The 17,578-nt window shown below is 40.9% G+C and overlaps 1 protein-coding gene across 3 annotated transcripts in view; it reads right to left on the reverse strand.

Annotated features, from left to right (window-relative positions):
- LOC125457983 (uncharacterized) overlaps window positions 1-17,578 on the reverse strand; it is a 347,795-nt gene that overhangs the window by 43,297 nt on the left and 286,920 nt on the right. For all 3 annotated transcript variants that reach the window (XM_048542816.1, XM_048542817.1, XM_048542818.1), the window contains exon 6: window positions 10,164-10,209. In XM_048542816.1, coding sequence (XP_048398773.1) covers window positions 10,164-10,209 — 46 coding nt within the window. The remainder of the gene's footprint in view (window positions 1-10,163; window positions 10,210-17,578) is intronic.

A 17,578-nucleotide genomic window follows, 5' to 3' on the forward strand; every position in this document is an offset into this window, starting at 1 on the left:
TTAGCAACAATGCCCTCAGTTCTTTCTTCCAGATCATGAATAGTTGCGGACCCCTGCATAACTCTACTACTCACAGGCTGCCATTTTGAAAAAGAACCCTTTATCTCTAATCTCTGCCTTCTGCCAGTCACTTAATCCTCTATCCATGCTGGTACCTTGCCCCTTACCTTGGACTCTTGTCTTAGTTAGCAGCTTCCTGTGTGGAATCTTGTCAAAGGCCTTTTGGAAATCCAAATAGATCACATCCACTGGCTATCCTTTTTCTAACTTGCTTGTTACTTCGTCACAGAAAATCTACACATTTGTCAGACATTATCTCCCCTTGAAGAAGCTATTCTGACTCAGCCCATTTTACCATGCACTTCCAAGTAGTCTGCAATCTCATCCTTAATGACGGACTCTAAAATCTTACCAAGGGCTGTGGTCAGGCTAACCAGCCTACAATTTTCTATCTTCTGCCTTCTTCCCTTCTTAAACAAGTGTGTTACATTAGCCATTTTCCAGTCCTCTGAGACCCTCACTGATTCTGTGATTCTTGAAAAATCACCATCCAAGTGGCTATAATCTCCTCAATCTTCTTCAGAACTCTGGGGTGTCTGGGTCCAAGTGTTTCATCCACCTTCAGACCTTTCAGCTTCTTACTGATGGCCATTGCATTCGCCTCTGTCATCCCCGACCCTCAAAGTTCTGATACACTGCTAGTGTCTTCCACTGTGGAAACTAATGCAAAATACCTATTCAGTTTCCCTGCCATTTCTTTATTCCCCGTTACTACTTCTCCAGCTTTTTCTAGCAGTCCAATATTCACTCTTGCCTCTCTATTACCTCTTAGATGTCTTCAAGAAAATTATTGCAATCTTCTTTTATATTACCAGCGAGCTTACTCTTGTACTTCATCTTCTCCTGCCCCACCACCTACACCTCCCGCACCACCCCCCCCCCCCCCCCGCCGAACGCCTTCGAGCTTTTCATGACTTTGTCCTCTGCTGATATTTAAAGGCTTCCTAATTGTTTTGTTTCCCACTAATTATCACTACATTATGTGTCATTAAGTTTCCTACTACCAGTTCTACTTAAATGATCCATCATTTTAGGCATTAGTTCTGGCTATTTTTTAAAAATTTACTTCAATTCTACCACGGTTAAGCACTTTTTTGTCATATTGTTTCAAGTTGCAAAATTCCTTAGTGATTGGTGTGACAGTTACTGGAGGACTTTTTGCTGGCTTCAAGGTACAGGCTAGTTGCTATGGGACTGATAGGCATCTCTGTTTGCATAAAGAAAGAACAGAGGTCAAACAAAACAGGATAGGCTGCTGGAATGAATAGAATAGAATGTCCTTTACTGTCACTTGCACTACAATACAGAAGTATTGGAGTACAGTGAAAAGTTTTTGAAATGGCTGTCTTTTAATGGTGCAATCTTAGGTACAAGTACCTAGATATAAATCTTACACCGTAAAATAAAGTCATCTTACACAAAGAGAATTAAAGGCAAGTATAAGCATTACTTACAGATGCAGTTACACCATCGTGGAAAGGTTTTAAATCACAGCTTGATAACAGCAGCCTGGAATGTGCCAGGTGAATGCACTTTGTATCACACTAAGTCTCGTGGCATCAGGTGCAAGGAAAGCACTGTGGATTACCACCTCCCATCTTTCCTCAGCTGATGGATCAGTACACCTCCATATTGAAACACTGAAGGTAGCAAAGGCACATAATTTAGTTGCGGTGTATGTCCATCACCAAAGCTGGATCATTGACAGCATTAGAGATAATGGGAACTGCAGATGCTGGAGAATTCCAAGATAATAAAATGTGAGGCTGGATGAACACAGCAGGCCAAGCAGCATCTCAGGAGCACAAAAGCTGACGTTTCAGGCCTAGACCCTTCATCAGAGAGAGGGATGGGGAGAGGGAGCTGGAATAAATAGGGAGAGAGGGGGAGGCGGACCGAAGATGGAGAGTAAAGAAGATAGGTGGAGAGAGTATAGGTGGGGAGGTAAGGAGGGGATAGGTCAGTCCAGGGAAGACGGACAGGTCAAGGAGGTGGGATGAGGTTAGTAGGTAGATGGGGGTGCGGCTTGGTGTGGGAGGAAGGGATGGGTGAGAGGAAGAACCGGTTAGGGAGGCAGAGACAGGTTGGTCTGGTTTTGGGATGCAGTGGGTGGAGGGGATGAGCTGGGCTGGTTGTGTGGTGCAGTGGGGGGAGGGGACGAACTAGGCTGGTTTAGGGATGCAGTAGGGGAAGGGGAGATTTTGAAACTGGTGAAGTCCACATTGATACCATATGGCTGCAGGGTTCCCAGGCGGAATATGAGTTGCTGTTCCTGCAACCTTCGGGTGGCATCATTATGGCAGTGCAGGAGGCCCATGATGGGCATGTCATCTAGAGAATGGGAGGGGGAGTGGAAATGGTTTGCGACTGGGAGGTGCAGTTGTTTGTTGCGAACTGAGCGGAGGTGTTCTGCAAAGCGGTCTCCAAGCCTCCGCTTGGTTTCCCCAATGTAGAGGAAGCCGCACCGGGTACAGTGGATGCAGTATACCACATTGTCAGATGTGCAGGTGAACCTCTGCTTAATGTGGAATGTCATCTTGGGGCCTGGGATGGGGGTGAGGGAGGAGGTGTGGGGACAAGTGTAGCACTTCCTGCAGTTGCAGGGGAAGGTGCCGGGTGTGGTGGGGTTGGAGGGCAGTGTGGAGCGAACAAGGGCGTCACGGAGAGAGTGGTCTCTCCGGAAAGCAGACAGGGGAGGGGATGGAAAAATGTCTTGGGTGGTGGGGTCGGATTGTAAATGGCGGAAGTGTCGGAGGATGATGCGTTGTATCCGGAGGTTGACGATGCGTTGTATCCGGAGGTTGGTGGGGTGGCCCGAGATGACATTCTACATTAAGCAGAGGTTCACCTGCACATCTGCCAATGTGGTATACTGCATCCACTGTACCCGGTGCGGCTTCCTCTACATTGGGGAAACCAAGCGGAGGCTTGGAGACCGCTTTGCAGAACACCTCCGCTCATCACTCATCACTCTCATCCGCCTAGCTGAACTCGTCCTCACACTCAACAACTTCTCTTTTGACTCCTCCCACTTCCTACAGACTAAGGGGGTGGCCATGGGCACCCGCATGGGCCCCAGCAATGCCTGCCTCTTTGTAGGTTACGTGGAACAGTCCCTCTTCCGCACCTACACAGGCCCCAAACCCCACCTCTTCCTCCGGTACATTGATGACTGTATCGGCGCCGCCTCTTGCTCCCCAGAGGAGCTTGAACAGTTCATCCACTTCACCAACACCTTCCACCCCAACCTTCAGTTCACCTGGGCCATTTCCAGCACATCCCTCACCTTCCTGGACCTCTCAGTCTCCATCTCAGGCAACCAGCTTGTAACTGATGTCCATTTCAAGCCCACCGACTCCCACAGCTACCTAGAATACACCTCCTCCCACCCACCCTCCTGCAAAAATTCCATCCCTTATTCCCAATTCCTCCGCCTCTGCCGCATCTGCTCCCACGATAAGACATTCCACTCACGCACATCCCAGATGTCCAAGTTCTTTAAGGACCGCAACTTTCCCCCCACAGTGATCGAGAACGCCCTTGACCGCGTCTCCCATATTTTCCGCAACACATCCCTCACACCCCGCCCCCGCCACAACCGCCCTAAGAGGATACCCCTCGTTCTCACACACCACCCCACCAACCGCCGGATACAACGCATCATCCTCCGACACTTCCGACATTTACAATCCGACCCCACCACCCAAGACATTTTTCCATCCCCTCCCCTGTCTGCTTTCCGGAGAGACCACTCTCTCCGTGACTCCCTTGTTCGCTCCACACTGCCCTCCAACCCCACCACACCCGGCACCTTCCCCTGCAACCGCAGGAAATGCTACACTTGTACCCACAACTCCTCCCTCACCCCTATCGCAGGCCCCAAGATGACATTCCATATTAAGCAGAGGTTCACCTGCACATCTGCCAATGTGGTATACTGCATCCATTGTACCCGGTGCAGCTTCCTCTACATTGGGGAAACCAAGCGGAGGCTTGGAGACCGCTTTGCAGAACACCTCCGCTCAGTTCGCAACAAACAACTGCACCTCCCAGTCGCAAACCATTTCCACTCCCCCTCCCATTCTCTAGATGACATGTCCATCATGGGCCTCCTGCACTGCCACAATGATGCCACCCGAAGGTTGCAGGAACAGCAACTCATATTCCGCCTGGGAACCCTGCAGCCATATGGTATCAATGTGGACTTCACCAGTTTCAAAATCTCCCCTTCCCCTACTGCATCCCTAAACCAGCCTAGTTCGTCCCCTCCCCCCACTGCACCACACAACCAGCTCAACTCTTCTCCCCCACCCACTGCATCCCAAAACCAGTCCAACCTGTCTCTGCCTCCCTAACCGGTTCTTCCTCTCACCCATCCCTTCCTCCCACACCAAACCACACCCCCAGCTACCTACTAACCTCATCCCACCTCCTTGACCTGTCCGTCTTCCCTGGACTGACCTATCCCCTCCCTACCTCCCCACCTATACTCTCTCCACCTATCTTCTTTACTCTCCATCTTCGGTCCGCCTCCCCCTCTCTCCCTATTTATTCCAGAACCCTCTCCCCATCCCCCTCTCTGATGAAGGGTCTAGGCCCGAAACGTCAGCTTTTGTGCTCCTGAGATGCTGCTTGGCCTGCTGTGTTCATCCAGCCTCACATTTTATTATCATTGACAGCATTTCTGCTCAAGCCTGAAGGGTGTATTTGTAAGATCAGAACTGTGCCCCAGGTAGTGGAAGATTCAACACCAATCAACATATCAGATGCATCTGTTCAACATCAGCTTGGTAGCAGTGATCACTACCTGCCCTTTGACACAGTGACTTATTCTCCCTCATGTTGTGTGGTTCTGCCATCAGGTTAAACAGGAGAGACTCAGAATACAAAACAGGGCATCTGCGATGCACTTTTATGTCAGCCCCGCTCAGTGAGAGGCAACATTGTGATGGAATGACCAACAGCCACAGATTCAGACACGATCAAGTAATTGCCTGCCCCACAAATAAGGAAATACCTGTTCGAATAGTGTCACCTTCTATGATGGAAATTCATGAGGTTTCAGGCCTCCAATTAGTGTAACGAAGCAAACAAGGAAAAATTCCTTATGCTAAAGAAATGCAGAAGGTATGAACTCTCCAGAGAAGGGATAGGAGCAGCTACCTAGTTTAGAAGAAGTAATTCCCTCAGTGAAGGGCAGAGAAATGAGAGAGGTCTTCCAATGTAGACAGACTTTACAGCCCACTCAGGATCAATAGCTGTCAAGCTGAAGATCCACCAGTCTTCCCATCTCTTAAGATAATATGTTCCTGAAGAAGTGTACCTGAATTTGTGACAGCAGAGAACTGCCGAGGGTGGCGGGGGCGGGGGAGAGGGTTAGGATTGTAGTGAATGTAATTATGCACATGAATTTATAAATGTTAGCTATGGAAAAGCACTTGGGGAGATAAATATGGTGCTGAAATGGTTATTGTTGGAGCTTGCTTTAAGCTTCACCCAATCTGATGATATCACAAGGACTTGGAGGAGAAAAAGGTAACATATCTTAGAACTTGTAGGATGAAGATCTACATTCACATGCCTCCCAATAGTTCTTTTTTGCAACATTGTCTGATGTAACTTGCTCAGATGTAATAGGCTCTCTAGTTTCAGAACGGCCTCTTTTTGTTCAGACTCATTTGTGATTATCCTCTAACACAGAAAATCAAATAGATCCTTAGATCCATTCAAGGAAAGAGGTTGGTGGCAATGAAACTACCCCAAATTCAAGCTGGTAGTGGTTGGCATTGTAGCATGTACAATGCGAATATGCAGGTGAGCCCCGAGGATGCTAGGTGGTGTCTATGATCTCAGTAGTCATGAGTTACACTTGCTGTAGGAAGGCTGTGTGTGGAATGTTCTGAGCCTTCATGCTTGCTGCAGCATCCTCATCTAAAAAGGCTGTTTAATAAAATTTCTTACAGGCTGGTCCAAACATTTCTGAACCCATCCACACATACTCAAACACAATGACCACTTATTGTTAAGCAAGTCAGAGTGAGTTCAAGTTGACCTGGATCTCTAGTCCTTCCTTAAAGGACTGCACCTTCATCAGGTTGGTAGCAGTGACCACCAATGTGCCCATCTACACAGCGTATTATTATCCCTCAGGTTGTGCGGTTCTGCCAACATATTAAATGGGATAGACTTCAGTGAAAGTGGGAAGTAGTAAAATTGCATAGTTTGACTTCTTTACAGGAAAGAGTATTACTATATAGGGAAAAAAAATCTTTGGAAAGGATAGCAGCCCCACTTTCACTACAAGGAGATGTCTCACTCATATTCCTCTACACTGCTAAACTGAGCAGCCAGAAGCAAAGATGTAGTTGTGAGCCAAAGGTTTGGTGACATACTGAGATTTGAGTTAATATCGGGAAAGAGTGTGCACCCACAGAATTAGCTCAGAAACCAGTTTCAGATCCACAAAAGGCCCAACCAGAAACTTCTACCCCCATGTTATGAATGTAATCCCTGGTACAACTCAATCAGTTTAATGAAATTGTTCATCTGTATCTGTGCTTTTGTGGTATCTTCTGAAGCTTATACAAGTGCACAGCAGATGTGTAAGCAAAAAAGATTGGAGTTCACAAGAAGGCTAACTACAACAGCCAGCTATTCAGTTCAACCTTTTTGATGGATGATATTTGCAAATGTCCCATTGGTTTTGCTATTTCAAGCACAACTAATTTTAAAATTAGTTTACTACTGCAGTGGCAGAACAGGTGAACCTACAAGCAAACAAAGTTACAAGAGTCGTGTCACTTTGGTTCCAGTTTTTTTGGATTTCACTATCTGTTAAATTGTTGAACAGCACTATATTATGAGGTGTTGATGCTAAAAAGAATTAACCCAATAAGAACAGAAAAAAGCCAGAAGCAATCACAATTTCTCAACAGTTACACAAATGCATGTACTCAAGGCTGATGCATGGGCCTAAGACCTGAGTTCAGATTGTTTGTCTATTCTACCCAAGATTTGAAATGGTCAGAAAGATCTTAAAAACACTAAAAACTTACAAGTTTAAGAAAAGTATCAGAGAAAATGGGAACTGCAGATGCTGGAGAATTCCAAGATAATAAAATGTGAGGCTGGATGAACACAGCAGGCCAAGCAGCATCTCAGGAGCACAAAAGCTGATGTTTCGGGCCTGGACCCTTCATCAGCCTCACATTTTATTATCTTAAGTTTAAGAAAACCCACTTATTTATGTTGAAAATGAGAGTATTATGCAATAAGACCACATGTAAAGATCACAATGGTCTGGAAATATAAATTGGGTGAGCAATTATGAATGATAAATTTAAAATTTTAAACTAAACCTTTGTACCCTTTTGCTTGAAGGTGCAGTTTTCAGAAAAAAAATAGAATAATTAACATACAGACCCAAAGAACAACAGAAAGTACTGGAGAAACTCAGTAGGTTCTACAACATACTTCAGCATCTGATGAGAGAGAAACAGAGTTAACATTTTGAGTCCAATATGACTCTTCTTTTAAAATAATAGTATACTGCCAACATTGATCAGAAGTGATGCTGACTCTCGGTCAAACAAAGCTGTTGTGTAACTCAATTACAGAGTTATCAGTTCAACAAGAATGAGGAGACTCCATCCAAACAGAATAGATTTGGTTTTGCACTTGAAGGTATGAAATAGACTGCCTCAGAACATGTTCATTTTAAATCTTTTCTTGTTGGAGAAAGGGGCTAGTACTGTTACAAGCTTTTTACTGGACATTTTACTGGAATTAGGGGAGAAACAGAGCTTTGCACACATGCAGAAATGAAGCTCGACTGACATTCGACAGACAGCAATATATGAGACTGTAGTGTGACTTCACAGAATTACAGAAGCATTACGATAAGTAGCCCCTTCAGGCAGTGCATTCCATACCCACATTACTCACTAAACAAAAAACATTTCCCCACTTCACCTTTGCTTCTTTTGCAGACCACTTTAAATCTATGTGATCTTGTTCTTGTTATGAGTAGGAGCAGTTTTCCCTGTCTACTCAATCCAGCCCTCTCATGCTTTGAGAGCTCTATCAGATCTCCTCTTTGCCTTCTTCACCATAAGGACAACAGTCCCAATGTTTTCAATCTATTCTCATAACTGAAGTTCCTATCCCTGGAACCCTTCTCATAAACTGTTTCTGCACTTTCTCCCATGTTTTCAATTATTAATATAATAGTGGCACTCAGAATCGTACAAAATACTCCAGATGAGGTCTATCAAATGTCTTCTAAAAGTTCAAAGTCATCTCCTTGCTCTTGTACTCTATGCCCTAAGTGATAAAGCTGAGGATATAGTATGCTCTATTTACTGCTCTCTCTACCAGTCCTGCAATTTTCAATGATCTGTGCATAACACTCAGATTCTTGCACCCGCTTCGAACTGTGCTCCCTATTTTATATTGTCTTTCAATGTTCTTCCTACCATTTCCTCTTCACATTTCTACCTCAGACTTTTGTTAGTTGTGCTACAATTCTAGCAGATACTTGTTTAAAGCAGTACCAAGATAATCAAATGTGAGGCTGGATGAACACAGCAGGCCCAGCAGCATCCCAGGAGCACAAAAGCTGACGTTTTGGGCCTAGACCCTTCATCAGAGACTCTCTCTGGGATGCTGCTGGGCCTGCTGTGTTCATCCAGCCTCACATTTTATTATCTTGGATTCTCCAGCATCTGCAGTTCCCATTATCACCTAAAGCAGTACCATGTTCGTTACAGAGACAAATCACTATTTAAGAAATAAAGAACATTTGGAAAATGTTACACATTTTCCTTATTATTATTCGCGCACTCAAATGTTTACAGAACCAGAAGCTAAAACCAATGAACAGATAAGCTTTCCAAATCTCAGAATAAATAATGAACACAAGCCGATAGTCAATGGGTAATATAAGAGACGTGTAGGAAAATATTGATCTGGTACAATTAGGATCAGTTGTCATTTCCTTTTTAATCTTCCACAGGAAAATTTTAATGAAGTTGTATGCCTCATTGAATTGTTTGCCTAAAATTGATTTTTTCTCATGTCTTTGTTTCTTCTTAGAGTATTTGTTTTATTTTGGAACTTGAGGAATCAGGAGATTTGCTACTCCCTAACACAGGTTGTTCTATTTTCCTCTCCCTCATCCATGAATAAGCTAAGGTTGAAGACAAAGTGGGTGATCTTATCATGCTCATTCAATACTACATAATGACTGGGAAACTAAGGCAATTGCAGGAAATGAACACCTGCTGCCTTCACATCCTAGTCATACTTAAACAGACATCATGATGAATTAGCGAGATGATCAAAGTCCACATATTTGGGTTGTAAATCCTAGACAGCAGAATTACCTAATATAAATAGTTATCAGCATCAATGCCAAAATAATCAGTGCAAACTCCCTTAGTTTTGTTTGTTAGAAAGAAGTTATTCATGTATGACTAACCGTAAAACATCAAATCAGACATTAAGCATCTGCATTCAATATTTTTCTGAAACCCAAAATATAAATGAATATTTTTCTCCACACAAATCTATCAACACTGAGGAAGACAGACTAATGCACAATGTGTTTTCCAAATCATTAATTCTTAATTAGGCTACAGCAACCTCTTTCATTTATTATTATAAACTAAAAAAGGTAAGCCCCAATATTACAATGAAGTACATATGTCAGCAGTTTTTTGTCAAACTTCCTCAAATTAGCAATTACAATTGTGTTAGCAAGCTCAGCACAATAGGTCTGAAAATGAATTGACTCAAGTAAACATTCTTAGACACGCACAGCCCACTATGTGCTGTATGGCCAAACCAATGTAAATATGTCGGACCAACCACAGTCATTTGAGACTGTGTACAAAATTAATTGGCAAGAGTGCCAAGAAAAACATTCTAATCAGTTGATTTCCTCTCATTAAAAGTTAATTAGTTTGACATAAGCTTCCTGCATTGTAAAGTATTGGGCACTTAGCAGTCATTAGGACAGAGACAAATATCATACTCAGTGAGTTCATCAGAAATACAATAATACAAACATAAATTTCTCCATGGCATTAAAAAAAACAACATACGCTTTCATATACTGGTGACATCTGATTGCAGAGAAATCACATGATCCTGTAAAAAGAAGATAATTGTCTCAACTTTAGGTTTGAAATTACTATGTTTAATCTCAATAGTATTTCTTGTCAAGTTGTTTTTAAATCAAAGCAATGTATTTATTTTAATTAATCAATATTTACATAGTTTCTAATTAAATTGTTACAATTGATTTTGGTTTCAAAAATTGTTGCATTTTTTCCAAAAAGAATGCTCTTTCTATACATGTTTTACTCAAAAGAAACTCTCATCAACCAAACTGTAACACAGGAATGTTAAATTGGAATGCAAAATGTGTAAACTTCAGCTGATGAAAATTTCCATTTGAAATTTTTGAGTACTTATTTTAGAACATGGTCCAAATGGAGTGTTTTCCAGCACATGCCATTTCTTTGTTTATACCTTTCCCCATCTGTCTCACTTTATTGAATTTCCTCTTCTAAATGAATCATGAAGTTTTAACTTGCACACTAATAACAGTGTTTATGAAAGGAAAATGCTGGTTTATTTTTCTTCAATTAAGGGAAAAATTCTTGACCTTCATCTCAAAAAAGCTGTTAGATTAAGTGTTGTAATTTAAGGAATAGCTTAGCAGAAAGCAAAAAAAGAAACATTAATTAATATAGGGTGTAAAACAAATAAGAAACAGACACAGAAGTGAACTGCCCAGGAAATGCATGCACTCAAAGTGAAACTTAATACAATGCTGGGAAATAGTTACGAGGAATAGAAAACTTGATTTAATATAATCTTTTGCTATTTAAAGGACTGTCACTACATTAGAGGTGAGTTTCAAACTGAAAACAAAACAATTCAGTTAAGATTTCTCCAAATGGGAATTCATGACAATCATGTTGTGACATTTATTTCTTTTAAATAATTCCTGTCAGTGATGTAAAGTAAGAGAAAGACCCATTTATTTTTCAGGTTGAATACATAATATTGAAAATTTAAAGAAACTATTAACTAAACAATTTTAAACAGGAATTAATGCCTTATAGACCGATAAAATTTAAACTCAGTTTTTAAATTTGGTTTTATAAACAATTCACAAAGTTATGCTTCAAATAATTGATCTGTAGCTCATATATGAATTCCCCAGATGATTAATTCTTACTCTCAGATCGATGTGCTCAAGCAGGAAGACAAAACAACAAGTTGTGTTATTACAGCACCTGTAATGGAGAACGAGAGCCCAAGGTGCTTATTAGAAGTATAATCAGGCAAAAGTCAACAATGTGTTAGATATGATGCTTGGAGTGAAAAAACACAGGTAGACAAAGAGATTAATTTTAAGTCTGAGAGGGAAGTGCAGAGGTGTGCAAATGAACTCCACAGCTCTGGTCTACAACTGAAGGCACAACCACCTGCAGGCAGCAAAGAGGTTTCAGGACATGCACAAGACCAGGGTTAGAGGGATGTTGAATTCGTGGAAGGTTGTAGGGCTGGAGAAAATTAGAGCTAGAGAGGAATGGAGCCGTGAAGCAATTTGAACTTGAGGACAGAGATCTTTAATTGGAAGCAATGGATACTCAGGAGATAATGTGGGGCAGCAAATTCAGGCTCACATGATAGCAATTACGTTGCTCGATAAACTGAGAGTACACACCCTAGTTCAAAGCCTGACTTAGCACTTGGAGGTAAATGAGATTTCTCTTCCAAAATCACTTGCAATCAATTTTAACAAATTAATTTTAACTTTAAAATGGTTTCAAAACAGATCTTGCCCTTAGGTACACTGCAAAGTCAGGAAGCTGGTGAAGAAGTGGAATGTAAGTTTGGAGAAGAAGCCTGAGGCCCTGTAGGCCTTCCTAAAATATTTAAAACAAAAGCCTGATGGACACCTCACATTTGTTGAATAAAGGCATCACAGCTCTTTATTTGAAATTAGAGGTCTCCAGAGGCAAACTAGAATAACTGGAGTTACAGAAACTGAAGGTTGTCATGACCATTGTACCAACTAACAATACTCTGCAGGAGTCAGAGATGGTTAGTTTCTTGGTGAAGCAGTCCATGCACGCACAGCTCTTTGAACAGGGCCTCAAGAAATTATATTGGTAGCAAACGTCATCTGAGTGGGATAGCAATGAGTTTCATGTAGTCTCTACTCATGGTGTCTCATGAGAGGTGTATGTTTCCTCCACTCCTCCTCCAGATGATCCAAATAATCAAGAATAGTGGAAAGGCCTGGCCTGCAGACAGTGAACTGCAATCATTTCAGGGAGAGTCCACAGCTTTGAAAGTCTCTTTGTTGTACTCCCAGATACAAATGTACAAATTCACAGAAGCCATTGTGTTTCAATCTTAGAAAGCTGCATCAAGAAAATGAGCATAAGCACAGTTAATTTTTGATTTCTGTGGATTTTGATGTGGGTGGAGATATCAGCATGACCTCTCCTCAGTTTTGCTGAGTTGCTAGGAATAGAAAAAAACCTTGTGTGACACGTAGTTGCTTTGAGGACTCAGCACAATAAGCAAAATGGGACTGCAAAGTTGATCATGAATATATTGTCAGAATTTTGAAACAGCTTTGCCATTTCAGTGAGGTAATTGAACATCTCTCTGCATTGTGTAACTATTACACTAATGGAGGTTGCATTTACAGCGTTTGTCATCTAACTTCAGTCAGCTTGCATGACTCTTCTCTGGGGGCCTGCTGCTTTGAAATATCCCTCGGATAATCCCTGCTGGTCCTTACTGGTCAAAACATCTGTCCTTTGACCGACCAAACATTAATCACATGCTTTATTCAAAAATACTTTCTCAACTCAACATTTGTGCCACAAAAGCTGCTGCTAGCCCTTGAAATCTCCAAGTTTAAATCCCATCTTAAAATTTTGCAGCTGTGGAAGTTATGTCAATGTGCCAAAACAGGTTGATTGTCTAACTATAAATCTTTCAGCTAATGCTTTGGAAAGTGATAGAACAAGAGAAATTTTCTGGTCAACCAGAACCTATTGGTAGCTTCATCAACAACAGATTTCCCCCATTAATAAACTGACAGTGACATTCTTGCCATGAGTAAATGTCATGTACGCATACACAATGCTAATCCTCAAGAACATTACTAAAAGTGAAAGGAGCAGCGATCCTTATCATCACTGTTTATAAGGTCACATTTAGGGAAAATTTCCACAATATTCATTGTTATGTAACATCTCATCTTTTTAATACGCAGTTTCCCATTCTCCCACCTGTCAGATAAAAACTAGACAATTTCAGACGTACAAATACCTATGAACTAGGAGCAGGAGTAGGACATTCAGCAACTTGAACCTGCTCAACCACTTGATATGATCATGGGAGATCTCATCTCAAACTTAACACCTCTTTCCCACTCAATCCATATTACCCTTCAACTCACTACTAATTAAAATTATGTGTATCTCCTCCATAAATAATACATAACATCTCAGTATCCACTGCGCTTGGCTAATGAATTCCACAGAAGCACAATCCTTTGAAAGTAGTAATTTCTCTTCACCTGTTTTAAATCTGCTACCCTTGTTCTAAAATTAGAACATCTTGTTGTAGATTGCTCCATGTAAGGAACCATCCTTTTTATGTCTGATTTATCAATCCCATTTAGCAATTTATACAAAGTACCTCAATTGCCTTTCCTGTTATTCGTCTAAACTCTGAACAGTATTGGCCAAAACTGCTCAATCTCTCATCATTAGACAAACACATCATTCCAAGAACCAACCGAGTGACCCTCATCTGAACTGTTTCCAATGTAACTGCATCCCCTCCCATTTGGTAATGGACCAAACTTCTTCGCATTATTTGAGTTACAGTCTTATTGATGCCTTGTACCATTACGGGGACACATCCCTACATTTATGCTCTATTCCTTTGATCACAAGAGCCAAAATTCTATTTTCCTTCCTCATTACCTGCTCTATGTGCATGCTAGGTTTCTTCAATTTACACATAAGGACACCCAGCTCCCTCTGCGCTGAAGATCTCTGAAGTTTAGATAACAAAGTGTGAAGCTGGATGAACACAGCAGACCAAGCAGCATCTCAGAAGCACAAAAGCTGACGTTTCAGGCCTAGACCCTTCATCAGAGAGATCTCTGATGAAGGGTCTAGGCCCAAAACGTCAGCTTTTGTGCTCCTGAGATGCTGCTTGGCCTGCTGTGTTCATCCAGCTTCACACTTTGTTATCTTGGATTCTCCAGCATCTACAGTTCCCATTATCTCTGAAGTTTATCTGCATTTAGGTAAGTTGCCTTTCCATTCCTCCGACCAAAATAGAGAACCTTGTGCTTATTCACGTTAAACTTCATCTGTTAAATTTTGGCTCATTTACCTCATCTAACAATATCCATTTATAAGTTTCTCATTTTTTAATTCCAACTTACTTTTCTATCAATTTCAGTGGTGTCTACAAATTTAGCTAGGGTACTTTCTATCCTCAAGTCATTAATATTGATTGTGAGAAAGATAGACATGAAAATCAGAGGGGTAACCTAGTGACTCCAGCTCAACATTTACTCTTTAGGACCTCTAGAAGTTGTCAGATTTCAGAGTGTATTGCATAGGCAGTGATCACACACACATTCCTCATCTTGTAGGATTTCCAGGGCCCCAAAGTGCGATGCCAACTACCTTCTTCCAACATGTCTGGAGCAAATAAAACAAACTGCAATGATTGTAATGAGCCAGGTTGATCACATAGAATATGGCCTTGCCAGATTAACAGCCCCAATCAGGGAGCAATGGCTGACAGATAAGAACAGGAATGTCAGATATCCTGCTCACTGAGAGCGGGCTCTGAGGAAGCTGGACCAAGAACTTTCCAAATGTATGTAAAGGGTGATGCGGTGATGTAGTACTGGCCTCTGTAGTTATTTCACAAACCATGCAGAGCAGCTATGACTGTCAGCATTTGATCAAGTGCATGGCTGGGCTTTAAAGATGGCACAAGGACAGAGATAATGAGCAAATTCAGGAAGGTAGGACTCATGGATAGAAACCCTTAATGAAACCCTTGATGTTGAAAATTATATTTAGCAATTCTGGTAAGATTATCTCCTACATCTCTACCCCACATTCCTTTTCACGGTTAAATCCACAACAGGGTCAATCAATAATTCTATTATAATATTTTTAAATGCTGTAATCATTGTAATAGATTAGCTGTCTTGATGCAATGATTATTTGTTTAATACACACTACTCAAAGCTCTTTGTGAGTGCTATATCCTCGTAATTCATTACGTATTATTATACAAACAACCATACAGTAAAATTGTAACAAGTTTGAGAACCATTCGAAAGACAGGAAATCATTGATGTAGAAAGAGAAAACGTCCTACAATGTTAATGAGTTTTGTCCACACAAGAGATGAAAAAAGCTTTGCTGTCAACAATCCTATTCGTCATTCCTTAACATCATGTCTATTGTCTGAGCCCAGCCCTTCAAGCAGCAAGTTTATCCTTCAGCAGGATATTCAATTAGTCTCGACAATGTCAGATACACTGTTATAAATCAGGATTTTGGATTCCCTAACTTTGCAGTTTTCCTTCATTTGTAATTAAATCCTCATCTTTGGTCTTCCTGGGACATCAAAAGAGAGACTATATCCTGACAAGCAGCAGCCTGTATTTAGCCTGACTCCTTCCAATTTCCTGATGTGGACCAATGACCCAGCCTTCACTGCAGGCCTAATTTCACAGGACCTCAACAAGGAACTGAACGAAATGCAGGAATATTCTTACATTTAACCTGCAATTTAACAATGCAAACCATTCAGAAATGTTTAGCTAAATCTTCTGGAGGCAACAGGACTCTCAGCTTTGCCTCTTTTAGGGAAGGTCAGCCGCATCTTGTTCCATTAAGACACGCGACCAGACAGAGGTTAGCAACTCGATTAAACAACAGTGCACCGTGGATGTACTGGTTGTTGCACGGACACAAGGCATAGGATTCACACTGAATCCCAGACGAGAGGTGAGTGAAGGCAGAAAAGTGGTTTCAGGGTGGCGGCAGGGGAAGACAATGCCCAATGTGGATTCTTCAGATAGGCACTGAATGCTTTAACAAGACTCCAAATGCTGGTGCCTGAAACACCAGTGGCAATGGGATGAGACCTATAAAGTCTATTAATTCTCAACATACTATGATAGGCGAGGAATTGAAGCCATGAGATCATGTCAGCAGCTCATCACACACTGGATACCAAAATGTGATACCAAACTGCTTACAAACATTGTTACATTGCTTACATTGAGAGGCAATAAAAACATTCAATGTCATTATCTTGTAGTACAGTTTTTGTACTTTATGTTCCGGTTTCTGAAGTTTCCCTTTGAAAGAAATCATTAAAATAAAAAAGGTCATTATAAGTCCATGCACTATACGGTTTCCAAGTAAAACAAATCATTATTATTGTTTACTTTGATAATCTAACAGTATGTACGTAATTTTGGTGGAAATTACTTGGGATATATTATTAATGACATTCTTCCAGTGATTTAACAAAAATATCTAGAATGACATCTTGTACAGCAAAAATCAAAATGTGCATATAAACAAATACTGGCAGGGAAACTTATGAGTTTAAACACCACATAAATTATCAAGTAATACTTGTACAATAAAATTACTCAACAATAAAATTACTCAACAAAAAAATCTATCAATATAAAGAATTTAGTACAGTTTTATACTGTATTCCACAACGCATTAGTATATTTTCAATTTTACTTACACTTATTTCAAAAATGTCATGAATAATTATATATATTTTTATTTTTTGCATGAACTTATTCTAAAAGTTGTAATTTAATGTGTTAGGGGAATAATTTCTCTGATCACTTTGTGTAATGACAAATAGCCAAGAGTACATTTGCAATCTTGTCAGAAACAAATAGTCACCAGAGAGCTTCCTCCATTTACTCATATAAAAGATAGAGACTTTACTTTTAGAGTTCTACTTTCATGCAGCAACATTCTGATCATGAACAGCCTCTTTTGTTGCTGTCATGTAGGAAGCAGCACAAGTAAGAGGGCAAATCACCAGACCGCCTTTGTACACTTCCTAGAATTGGCTTTGTTCCTTGTCTAGCAAGGTTTAGGCTTTACATTTCCATTTGACAGAGTTGCAAAAGGCTGAAGATTGATCAGTTGGCAAGATTGACACTGGTAGACATTAGGAAATAGAATTGGTGAGAAAACAATTATTTGCAAGACTTAATGTCAATACTTTATACAAAATAAATCAAAAATTGTCGGAAAATCTTTTCTGAAAAATTTAATAGCTTCCATGTCACATTTGTGTATATTGACTCAGTGTGTCTTGTGCCTTTAGAAAGGTGAACTTCAAGCAAGACACTGTAGATTTTAGACTACGTTGGTTGAATTGTTAAATTGATAAATGG

This window comes from Stegostoma tigrinum, chromosome 14 (assembly GCF_030684315.1).
Source record: "Stegostoma tigrinum isolate sSteTig4 chromosome 14, sSteTig4.hap1, whole genome shotgun sequence".
NCBI classification, from domain to species: Eukaryota; Metazoa; Chordata; class Chondrichthyes; order Orectolobiformes; family Stegostomatidae; genus Stegostoma; species Stegostoma tigrinum.